Source organism: Vulpes lagopus, chromosome 14, assembly GCF_018345385.1.
Source record: "Vulpes lagopus strain Blue_001 chromosome 14, ASM1834538v1, whole genome shotgun sequence".
Classification (NCBI taxonomy): Eukaryota; Metazoa; Chordata; class Mammalia; order Carnivora; family Canidae; genus Vulpes; species Vulpes lagopus.
In genome coordinates, this window is record NC_054837.1 from 27,245,956 (window position 1) to 27,258,590 (window position 12,635).

At 42.1% G+C, this 12,635-nt stretch overlaps 1 protein-coding gene across 7 annotated transcripts in view; it reads left to right on the forward strand.

Annotated features, from left to right (window-relative positions):
- The window catches only part of TMEM116 (transmembrane protein 116), a 166,167-nt gene that overhangs the window by 128,436 nt on the left and 25,096 nt on the right, over nucleotides 1-12,635 (forward strand). The window contains exon 12 of one of the 7 annotated variants that reach the window (XM_041728550.1): nucleotides 4,015-4,212. The exons of the other annotated variants lie outside the window; for them this stretch is intronic. Within the exon in view, the coding sequence (XP_041584484.1) occupies nucleotides 4,015-4,019 (5 nt within the window). The 3' untranslated portion in view covers nucleotides 4,020-4,212. Of the gene's footprint in view, nucleotides 1-4,014; nucleotides 4,213-12,635 lie in introns of those variants that run through there. 7 annotated transcript variants of the gene reach the window in all.

Here is a 12,635-nt window from a genome sequence, read left to right on the forward strand (position 1 = left end):
GAGACAGCTTATCCAAGTCCACCAGCAGGGCATGATGCCTGGACTTCAGGAGCATTAATACATATCTGTAGCATTCAAATATTTTTCTTTTTCACATTGTAATTTCCCTTTGTCCCCCCCTCTCCCCCTCAAATCTGGATAAAAATGTAGAGCCTGGACATGACTATGGTTTGAGGAACTAAGGGAAGGGCCTGGGTAGCTTCTGGCCTAAGGCAGCACAAAAAGGATAATAACTGCCCAGGTAAAAGATAGCAGTAAGTTTTAGGGGAGCAAGTAGCTGGTGACTGCTGACTCAGATGTTTGAAACATGCAAGCTTTCATCAAAATCCCCCAAATGTAATATGGAGAGGAATCAGTTGGAAAAGCATACTTTCTAGAGGCAGTCACATGCAACGTAGAACTGTTGTCACCCAAACTTTACAAGAAACTGACCCTCAAGGGGAATCCCTGGGTGGCACAGCGGTTTGGCGCCTGCCTTTGGCCCAGGGCGCAATCCTGGAGACACGGGATCGAATCCCACGTCGGGCTCCCGGTGCATGGAGCCTGCTTCTCCCTCTGCCTGTGTCTCTGCCTCTCTCTCTCTCTCTGTGACTATCATAAATAAATAAAAATTTAAAAAAAAAAAAAGAAAAGAAAAGAAAAGAAACTGACCCTCAAACGTGGAGATTTCACAACCTAAGTTACATCTGCTTTTTCCTGCCCACATTAAAACTAGCCTCTTCCTTTACCATAGTCTATCCTAATGTGGTTCAACGTTCATTTGCTAGAATTCAACATTTTTATTTTATTTTATGTTTGGAATTCAAGATGTTATAAACTTTTTATTACTTGATAATTTCTAAATGTTTAGCAATCCCAGTGCCTGGGATTGGTGCAGTCAGCTAAGCATCCAACTCTTGGTTTCAATTCAGGTCATGATCTCAGGATCCTGGGATAGAGCCCACTGTTGGGCTCCAAGCTCAGCAAAAAGTCTGCCTAGAGTTCCCTCCCCCTCCACCCCTCCCCTCCTTCTAAAATGAATAAATCTGATTTTAAAAATTGGTCTGCCTCAGTATTACACTAAGTAAGATTTTTGTTGTGCTAAGGAGTAGCAAGAGGCATTCAGCCAAGGAAATGAATTTGGCCTTATCTATATTTTAAGGTTATCTCCAGTTAATTATTCATAATAGACTTTTATTAAGCATTTATAATATGCTGAATCCAAGCACTGAGTAAGATGACAACCTGCCATTCCATGATGTTAAGATATAATAGGAGAAAAGACATTTTCATCGATAATTTTTATGCAATTTGGGAATTCATAGTAGAGGTCAATTAGGGATCTGTTGAGTGCCTTCCTCATCACTTTTTACCATAAGAAAAGGCCCATGAGGAAGTGGAGAATAGTGATTGAGCCATACCTGAGGAGAGATGCAGGTTCCACCACTTACCAGTTCTAGAGCAAATTTTCTTTGCTTCCTCATGAACAACATGGAGGTTTCATAGGGAATTTGGGAAGATGAAGTGGAAACAATGAATGCAAAGTATTTATCACAATTCTTGCCACAAAATAACATTAATGTTATACTTGCTTTGTGCTTCTTCACAGAGAAGTATCTACCACCTCTAAGCACTGTTAACCTGTAATTGGAGAGATTCCTTCTGATGTCAGTGAACAAGTTAATAATTTCAATACATTAAAAAAATAGAAGATAAAAATTTAGTTTTATACACGTACTTAGCACTGTGGGAGGTTAGGGTCTCTATACTCTTATAAAATTAGCATAAATACAGTTTTCTAAGTCTAGGTGATATTCATCAGACACAAGATATTTGGAGGTTTGAAATTCATCCCATGAAGATGATTAAAGAGGAAAGGCTATGAAAGCTGCTCTAAAGAAAAATAATTGAAACTTTGTGGGTGAAAAGGGAGTATGGCTATAGGAAGGTTTTTGGAATACTGGGAAGTAATAAGTTGGGTATACATGCATCATGTTAAACATCTGCCAGATTTGAAAAGGAGTATGATTTTATTTTATTTATTTATTTTTTTTAGGAGTATGATTTTAACACTTGCCCCTTGACCTTGGGACAATCAGGCTTTTCTGGTTTCCCAGGTATGGTATATCCCACAGAGTCCTAGAACAAAATGGACTTAATAACTATGCCAAGTGGAATCTGAAGAGATAAATAATCAGAATAGGGTTTTATTTATTTTTGGATTTAAATGCTCATTTCATGAATATACATTTATAAGGCAAATTTAAATGATCACATAAACAGCTGTCCTCATAATAGGTACTAGTTACTTATATAGTGAAAGTAATAAATGCAGGTAAATATGGTAGTATATGTCAAACAGCTTAGATGAAAGATGGTATGTACTAAAGGAGTTTCTGGTGAATGGAAAAATTGGCCCGAGACAAAGATACTGATGTTGTATACAGATGCATGTGAAGAGTTCAAATGAAATGTGGAAAAGTAAAAAGTAGTAGAATATTTAATATATTAAATAAATAAAACCTTACATACTAAAATGAGTGAAAAAAAAAGTGAGTGGTGAATTACACTCCCCCTACATTAGTATATTTTTATAGATTGTATTTCTAGTCAGAGACACTGGAGCTATCATTCCCACTTCATCTTTACTTCCCTGAGCCTCTCATTCCCATTCAGTGCTTGAGATGTCTGACATATTTGGCTTCTTTCTCCCACTACTTCTCTTATGGCTCGGATTCTTCCTCCTCTTCTTCTTCCTCTTCTTCTTCTTCCTCTTCCTCTTCTTCCTCTTCTTGCCTTTCCTCTTCCACTACCTCTTCTGGAGCTGCCATTTCAGGCTCTGCTTCTGGGGGCTTTACTGCAGCCTCTTCTGGACCCTTTTCTGTGGGCTCTGGAGGAGCTCCTCTTGCACGTTTACAAATGATAATGACACAAATAATTAGGACTAATAATATTAGGAAGGCAAATACCAAAGCTGATATGATAATTTGGTCTAAGAAACCATCCTCACGTTTTTCAAGAGTGGTAGGGGTTTCAGGTCCCTTTACTACAGCAGGAGAGCCACTGTCCACACTACCCCCAGTTCCTATAGTTTTGCAGTTAGGTGGGGCATAGCCAGCCTCACAATGGCAGTGCTTTAAATTGTTGCAAACTCCTCTCCCATTACACATTTCTTTTGGTTCACAGTCATAGTTGAGCACAGCATAATCAACACAGGAGAAATTAATACAAATTTTTTCTGGGGCACAAAGAGTGCCAATTTCCACATAACCATCATCAGGGATATCGGTAACATTATAAGCATCCATGCTCCAACACCAGTCATCTCTATAAGGGACCTGGACCATTGTATGCATGGGTTTGATATATGGCATATTTTTAACATTTGTACATATAACTTTCCCACAATATATGTTTTCATCTGTGCACTTAACATATTGTTGGCTATCTGAAGTGGGAAGGCCACAGTTTCCAAACCGATCCCCTTTAGTGTTCATGGAAATGTAACAGTCTTCTGGGGCAGACCTTGCAGGGTACCCAAAAACACTTATACATTGAAAATCGAGAGTCTTACACTGACCCTGAACACAATAGTGAACTCTTTGACAAGATGTACCATCTTGCTTGTATGTGTTAGTGGGGCATCTGTCAGAGATACCATCACAATACTCTGGAAGGTCACACTCTCCCAAAGCAGAACGACACAACCGTCCCTGTTCTGCAAAATCACATGTATCATTACAGCAGGGTCCATGACTACACTTTGCTTTTGGCTTCAGCTGACATGTTTGGTCACAGCAAAGGTTATTACCACAGTCAGGTCCACAATCACACTGTTCATTTTCCTCCAACACACCATTTCCACACGTGGCTTGCCTACGCAGGCGACCTTTGGGCCGAGGCTTGTTAAATAGGCACGCCCCTTTATGCTCCCGGAGGAACTTGTAGAAGTAGTCAGAGCTGCAGTTGCTGAAGCCACTTTCCTTAGTGATATTTTCATGCATGAGGCAAAAGTGTTTATCTTTACAAATGCAGGCTGAGTGGTCGTGCTGAATACCCAAGTTGTGCCCGAGCTCATGGACCATGAGCGCTGCAAACAGGAGGACATCTTCATGATGGAAGGATTCAACGGCTGTTGCAAAGCCTCCTGAACAGGCACCATTGAGAAATGCCTGCCCCGCATCCCCTTCAGGATGATGTCCAACGATCATGTGGGCAACATCGTGCTCCACACGATGGAACAGCTTCTCCTGTCTCCAGCTATTGAAATTCCTGAGTGTAACTCGCAAGTCTGCTGGGACTTCTATGAGGTCCCCCTCGGTCCAGATCTCCATTCCAGCCAACACCACCTCTGTGTTTATTCCCCTAGTGAAGATGTTGGCCAGAGCGGTGATGTCCATTACTCTCTGGACTGTCTCATTGACGTTACTGCCCCACATTTGGAACCGCCGGTGGTTGACCACGACAAACATCTCCACGTACTTGGTGTGTGACCAAAAGGAGGACGGTGCCTGTAGACTGCGAGGCTTCCTGCTCCCTCGTTGCCGGCTGGCGGACACCACTTGGCTGCCTTTGGAAGTGACATTACAGGAGACTCGAGCTTGGTGTGCCATGGTGTACAGCACATGTTCAAACCGTTTTGAAGTGTCCATGGGCTCAATGCCATAGGGTTTTCCCTCCCTAATCAGGATGCCCCTGAGGCCCGAACAGGTGTTGAGAGAAACAAAAGAACCTGGGACTCCTTCTATGTAGCCTTCATAGTGACAGTCATGCGAGATGAAAGGCATTTCTTGCCCCAGGACACCATTGTGGTAGCTGAAGACTGGAAAGCTACTCACAAAATAGTCTCTCTTCACCTTCAGGTGAATCACCTGTTTCTGGCCCTGCATTAATAGTACATAGGATGCCTTTTCCCCTGGGTCCTCCCTTCCCTTGGCTGTCAGACTCTTGGGGATGACTGTTTCATAAGAAGAGTAATATACAGATCCAGGGTCACAGTACAAGCTTGGCAAGAAAATCAGTACCAACAGCAACAAAATCCCCAACCTGACACACAGAGGTCCTGGTGCTACCAGTGCCCGCCTCAAGTCCTTCATGTGGGGAGCCCAAGTCTGAAACACTTGGCCAGCCTCGTAGGTAACCACTTGGTATTTCTGCAGAGAAGACAAGAAGGAGGCAGAGTGTCTCAAAGAAGCTGCCATGGATATGGCCATTGTGAATCAGCTGATGGTGGGTGGCCTGCGTCCATCAGCAGCAGCTCTCCCTGACACACAGACCCTCAGTCACAGGCATTAGCTCCAGATCTCTGCTGGCTGCATAAAGGGTGGCTACTGTCTACCTGTGAGAGGCACAGCCTCTGGCTGTGTCCTTTCCAGTCTTTCTGATCTGTTATCCTTCAGATAGTGTCCTTTCTCTGTGACTTCTTTCCACAGCATCAGCTTCAGTGCACCTTGGCTAAAGTCCTTCCGACATCATAGGCTGATATAATCATGAAGGACTGCAAACTCTAAAATGCAAGACCCTACCTTGAGAGTGGAAACAAAACCTCCATGCCTTCTCAACTGTGCCACACAGAATTCCCCACCCCCACCCCTCTGGTCGTCCGTTGCTTGGCTAACTCCAAGTGTTCCAGACCAGGGGGATTGGACATCTTTGGTGGGCACACTCTGTCGCTCACTTCCCCTCTTCTAAAACTCTTGCTCTGTGATACACAGACATCATAATTCAGATTGTTCTTTATCCCTCGATGGCATTATAGTGATATGCACACCTCACAGGCCGGTCTGCTAGCTAAGGCAGATGGAGTGGTGGCACTGTGGCCACAAGACAGACCCACGTGGGCTGGTGACTCACGGGGCAAGGGCCAACAGTCCTCTCTGTTTTAACATCACCAAAGTTTGGTTTCTCGAGTTCTGTTTATAACACAGTCCAAACATGTGTATGGGGATGCTAATAGAGCGGTCTCCTCTTATGCATGAGTATCATGGCCATGTTGGTGGGTGCGTAGAGGCCCACAGCCTTCTCGAGATGGCGCTGACATACTGGTACACTAAGATTGTGCCTGTTGTGAACTAGATAATCCTGGTAAAAGTCTCCCTTGTGTTAGAATATGGCCTCTGGGGGTTCAGCGACCTCTTCTGTCTGTTCATCTTCATACCCCCGGGGTCTAGAAGAGGGCTTGTCCAAGAGTAGACGAACAAGAAGTATTTATCAAGTGAACCCTGGTATGGGTACGGTGATGTCTCATCTGTTGTGTGTTATTTGTTTGTACTTGCTTGAATGCCTGCCCTGAATGGCTAAAAGTGTCTTCTGGGAAACCCATAACCATGCTGACTAATGGCATATTTGTGATTTCAGTGTGTGTATACCTCTTCCTATATTTTACCAGAAGTTCACTCTCCTGATTTCTTCCTGCCTCATCTTTCACTGAGAAAAATGGAAGCAATCCAATGAGTACTTCTACATGTAGATGCCAGGTGAGCCCACCTGTATCTAGAGTCTCCTCCACAGTAGTGGATAAGTTGTCCATGCTCCAATCGAAGGCCGATCCTTCTGCTTGTATGCAGTCTCCTTCCCATTCAGTTGCTCATGGACTTTGTTCACTCTTCCAGATCTCCCTTCTCCTTTTGACATCTTTTTTTTTTATAAGATTTATTTATTTATTCATGAGAGACACAGAGAGAGAGAGAAAAAGAGAGAGAGAGAGAGAGGCAGAGACATAGGCAGAGGGAGAAGCAGGCTCCTCGCAGGGAGCCCGATGCAGGACTGGATCCTGGATCCGGAGATCACGACCTGGGCCGAAGGCAGGCACTCAACCGCTGAGCCACCCAGGTGTCCCTCCCTTTGACATCTTAAACATCTGTTTGTCCATTGGATCCAGTCTCATCATATGCTGTAATATCTCGCCCTTATGAAACCATCCTTCTCAGCCTATATCACTCTCCAGTTGCATCCAATTTCTCTTTTCCATTTCAAAATGAAACTCTTTGAAAGAGTGTATAAACATTCTGTTCCAGTTTGCACCACTACTTTTTTCTTTTCTGAAATGTTTTACTTTGAATCACAGCACAAACACAAAGCATGCATAAAATGTAAATGTATTTTACGGTGAGTTATTAGAAAGAGAACAGCCGAGCCAGACACAAAAGGACAAATATTTTATGATTTCATTTATTTAAAAAAAATTATTCAAGCTCAGTGTAATTAATATATAGTGTATTATTAGTTTCAGAGACAGAATTTAGGGATTCAGCAGTTGCGTATATAACACCCAGAGCTCATTCCGTCAGGTGCCCTCCTTATGGCCGGCCCATCCCCCAGTTACCCGGTCCCCCCTGCCCACCTCCCCTCCAGCAACCCTCAGTTTGTTTCCTATAGTTGAGTCTCTTATGGTTTGTCTCCCTCTCTGTTTCCATCTTATTTTATTTTTCCTTCCTTTCTCCTGTGTCCATCTGTTTGGTTTCTTAAATTCCACATAGGAGTCAGATCTTGTATTTGTCTTTCTCTGACTCTTATTTCACTTAGCATAATACCCTCTAGTTTCACCCACGTCATTCCAAATGGCAAGATTTCATTCTTTTAGATGGATGAATAGTATTCCATCTGTGTGTGTGTGTGTGTGTGTGTGTGTGTGTGTGTGTGTCCGCACACCACGTCTTCTTTATCCATTCATCTGTCAATGGACATCTGGGCTTGTTCCATAGTTTAGCTACTATGGACATTGCTGCTGTAAACATTGGGGTCCAGATGCCCCCTTGGACCACTATTTTTGTAGCCTTTGCATAAATACCTAGTAGTGCCATTGCTGGGTTGTAGGGTAGCTTGATTTTTAACTTTTTGAGGAACCTCCACACTGTGCTTCAGAGCGGCTACACCAGTTTTCATTCCCACCCACAGTGTGAGAGGGTTCTTCTTTCTCCGCATCTCGCCAACATCTGCTGTTTCCTGAGTTGTTAATTTTAGCCATTCTGACCAGCTGGGAGGTGGTATCCCGTTGTGGTTTTGATTTGTGTTTCCCTGATGCCGAGTGATGTTGAGGTTTGTTTTTTTTGTTTGTTTCTATTTTTTTACCTGCCTATTAGCCATTTGTACATCTTCTTTGGGAAATGTCTATTCATGCCTTCTGCCCATTTCTTGACTGCAGTTTTTGGTTCGGGGGTATTGGAGTTTGAAAGTTCTTTATAGACTTTGGATATTAGCCCTTTATCTGATATGTCAATTGTAAATGTCTTCTCCTGTTCCATAGGTTGCCTTTTAGTTTTGCTGTTTCCTTTGCTGTGCAAAAGCTTTTTATCTTGATGAAATCTCAACAGTTCATTTTTGCTTTTGTTTCCCTTGCCTTTGAAGACGTGTCTAGCAAGAAGTTGCTGCAGCTGAGGTCAAAGAGATTGCTGCCTGTGTTCTTCTCTAGGATTATGATGGATTTCTGCCACACATTTAGGTCTTTCATTGATTTTGAGTTTATTTTTGTGTATGGTGTAAGAAAGTGGTCCTGTTTCATTCTTCTGCATGTGGCTGTCCAGTGTGAGTTATATATCAACAAAGCTGTTGTTAAAAGCTGTTGTTAAAAATAAATGTTGAGGGCAGCCCGGGTGGCTCAGCAGTTTAGCGCCACCTTCAGCCGAGGGTATGATCCCGGAGACCTGGGATCGAGTCCCACGTTGGGCTCCCCGCATGGAGCTTGCTTCTCCCTCTGCCTGTGTCTGTGCCTCTTTTTCTCTCTGTGTCTCTAATAAAATCTTAAAAAAATAAAAATAAAAATAAACGTTGAACCACCCTTGCATCCCAGGAACAAATCTCACTTGGTCATGGTGAATAATTCTTTTAATGTACTCTTGGATCCTATTAGCTAGTATCTAGGAGAGAATTTTTGCATCCATATTCGTCAGGGATATTGGTCTGTAATTCTCCTTTTTGGTGGGGTCTTTGTCTGGCTTTGAGTTCAAGGTATTGCTGGCCTCGTGGAATGAGTTTGGAAGTCCTTTCATGTCTATCTTTTTGAAACAGCTTCAGAAGAAAAGGAATTAATTATTCTGTAAATGTTTGGTGGAGTGGCGCCTGGGTGGCTCAGGGGTTGAGCATCTGTCTTTGGCTCAGGTCATGATCCCAGGGTCCTGGGATTGAGTCCCACATCGGGCTCCCTGTGCCTATGTGCTTCTCCCTCTGCCTATGTCTCTGCCTCCCTCTCTCTCGCTCGCTCTCTCTCGCTCTCTGTCTCTCTCTCTCTGTGTATGTACGTGTGATGAATAAATAAGTCAAAAATCTTTAAAGAGTAAAAGAAAAGAAAAGTTTGGTAGAATTCCCCTGGGAGGCCATCTGGCCCTGGACTCTTGTCTGTTGGGAGGTTTTTGATTACTGCTTCAATTTCTTTGCTGGTTGTGGGTCTGTTCAGGTTTTCTATTTCTTCCTGTTTCAGTTTTGGTAGTTCATGTGTTTCTAGGAATGCATCTATTTCCTCCAGATTGCCTAATTTGTTGCCATATAATTGCTCATAATATTCTCTTATAATTGCTTGTACTTCTCCAGTATTGGTTGTGGTCTCTCCTCTTTCAGTCATGATTTTGTTTGTTTGGGAGGAAGGCCTCTTTTCATTTTGATAAATCTGGCTAGGGGTTTGTCGATCATATTAATTCTTTCAAAGAACCAGCTCCTAGTTTCCTGTGATCTGTTCTACTGTTGTTTTTTTTATTTCGATGTCATTGATTTCTACTCTCATCTTTATTATTTCTCTTCTCCTGCTGGATTTATGCTTTATTTGCTGTTCTGTTTCCAGCTCCTTTATGTGTATGTTCAGGCTGTGTATTTGAGACATTTCTTGTTTCTTGAGGAAGGTGCCTGTATTGCTATATACTTCCCTCTTAGGGCTGCCTTTGCTGCAGCCCAAAGATTCTTAACTATTGTGTTTCCATTTTCATTTCTTTCCATGTATTTTTTAAATTCTTCTTTAATTTCCTGGTTGACCCATTCATTCTTTAGTAGGATGCTCTTTAACCTCCATGTATTTGTGTCCCTTCCAAATTTTCTCTTGTGATTGAACTCAAGTTTTAAAGCATCGTGTTCTGAAAATATGCATGGTGTGAGCTCAGTTTTTTTGTACCAGTTGAGATCTGATTTGTGACCCAGTGTATGATCTATCTCTTCTGGAGAATGTTCCATGTGCACTTGAGAAGAATGTCCATTCTCTTGCTTTAGGATGAAATGCTCTGAATAGGGTACCGGGGTGGCTCAGTAGGTTAAGTAGCAATTTTCAGCTCAGGTCATGATCTCGGGGTCCTGGGATCGAGCTCCGCAGCAGGCTCCCTGCTCAGTTGAGGATCTGCTTCTCCCTCTGCTCCTCCCCCACCTCCGTCCCACTCATGTACTCTCTCTCTGTCTCTGTCTCTGTCTCTCTGTCTCTCTCCCAAATAAATAAAACCTAAAGAAGAAAAAAATGCTCTGAATATATCTGTGAAGTCCATCTGGTCCAGGGTGTCATCCAGAGCCCTTGTTCCCTTATTGATCTTCTGCTCAGATTATCTGTCCATTGCCGTGAGTGGGGTATTAAAGTCTGCTACTATTGTCAACATGTTTCTTTAATTTTGTTATTAATTGGTTTATATAGTGGGTTGCCCCCAAGTTAGGGGCATAGATGTTTATAATTGCTAGATCTTCTTGTTGGATAGACCTTTTTATTATATCATGTCCTTCTTCATCTCTTATTAATATCTAGTTCGTCTGATAGAAAGATTGCCACTCCAGCTTTCTTTCGATGTCCACTAGCATGACAAATGGTTCTCCACGACCTCACTTTCGATCTGGAGGTGTTTTGGGGTCTAAAATGAGTCTCTTGTAGACAGCAAGATGAGTCTTGTTTTTTTTTTTTTAATCCAATCTGATACCCTGTGTCTTTTGATTGGAGCATTATGTTCAGAGTAACTATTGTAAGATATGAATTTAGTGCCATTGTATTACCTGTAACACTGCTGTTTCTGTAGATTATCTCTGTTCCTTCCTGAGCTTTGTTACTTTGGGGCTCTCTTTTCACTCAAAGGATCCCCTTTAATATTTCTTGTGGGGCTGGTTTAGTGTTCATGAATTCTTTTAATTTTTCTTTGTCCTGGAAACTCTTTATCTCTCCTTCTATTCTGAATGGCAGCTTTGCTGGATAAAGTATTCTGGGCTGCATTTTTTTCCCCTTTAGCACATTGAATATATCATGCCAGTCCTTTCTGATCTGCCAGGTCTCTCTGGACAAGTCTGTTGCCAGCCTTATGTTTCTACCCTTATAGGTTAAAGACCTCTTGTCTCAAGCTACTTTCAGGATTTTCTCTTTATCTCTGAAATTTGCAAGCTTCACTATTCTGTGTTGGGGTGTTGACCTATTTTATTGATTTTGAGGGGGGTTCTCTGTGCCTCCTGGACTTGAATGCCTGTTTCCTTCCCCAGATTAGGGAAGTTCTCAGCTGTAATTTGTTCAAATAAGCCTCCTGCCCCCCTTCATCTTCTGGGACCCCTATTATTTGAACATTATTTCACTCTGTGGTATCACTGATTTCTCAAAGTCTCCCTTTGTGAACCAGTACTTGTTTCTCTCTTTTTCTCAGCTTCCTTGTTTTCCATCATTTGATCTTCTATATCACTGACACTCTCTTCTGCCTTGTTTATCCAAGCTGTGAGACCTTCTCTTTTTAACTGCATCTCAGTAATAGCATTTTTTATATTCACCCGATTAGATTTTAACTCTTTTATTTCTACACTAAGGCATTCTCTGCTGTCTTCTATGCTTTTTTCCAAGCATATTTCTTTATAATCATTGTTTTGAATTTCACTGCAACATCTTACTTATATCCATATTGATTAAATCCCTAGCAGCAAGTAGTACTTTCTCCTGTCCTTTCTTTTGGGGTGAGTGAGTTTCTCCATCTCAAAATTATGTCCAAAAAGAATAGAAGAAAGAGAGAGAAAGACAAAAATAACAACAGCAGCACCAGAAAATACAAACAGGACTAACCAGAAGAAAACAGCAACAAAGCGAAATAAGAAATCAGACAAAAAGTAAAACAAACAAAACAATAAACTAGATCCTGGGTATGTTTTGGCTTGTTTGTTAAGAGAAACTAGATCTCAAAATAGGAAAGAAAGGAAAACATATAAGTATATATGTTTATACATACAGACTCCAAAATACAGTAAAATACAATGAAAGGAAAACAAAAATTAAAAATGTATATTTAAAAAAAAATTAAAGAATTGAACAGAGAATTGAAAAAATAAGAAACTAGCTGAAAAACAATAAAACCAAAAGATTAAAGAATAATTTTTTAAAACCATGAATGGTATATCCTGTTTTCCGCAAAAGCTGAACTTTTGCAATCTCTATGATCGGTAAACTTGGTGCTAATGAGTTGTTCCTGCTGGTCTTCTGGGGGAGGGGCCTATTGCACTGATTCTCAGGTGTCCTTGCCTGGGTAGAATTGCACCCCCCTTACCAGGGGGCTGGGCTCAGCATAAGCAACTCTGGATTACACTATGTGACTCCGTTTTGCTCCCAAAGGCTTTCAGGAGCTATGGCGGGGGCGGGGGCGGGGGTGGGGGGCGGTAGAAAATGGTGGCAAACTGATCTCTAGCCTGAAGTTCGCACCCCCAGCTCTTCAGTGAGCCCTCACAGAAAAGCAGTC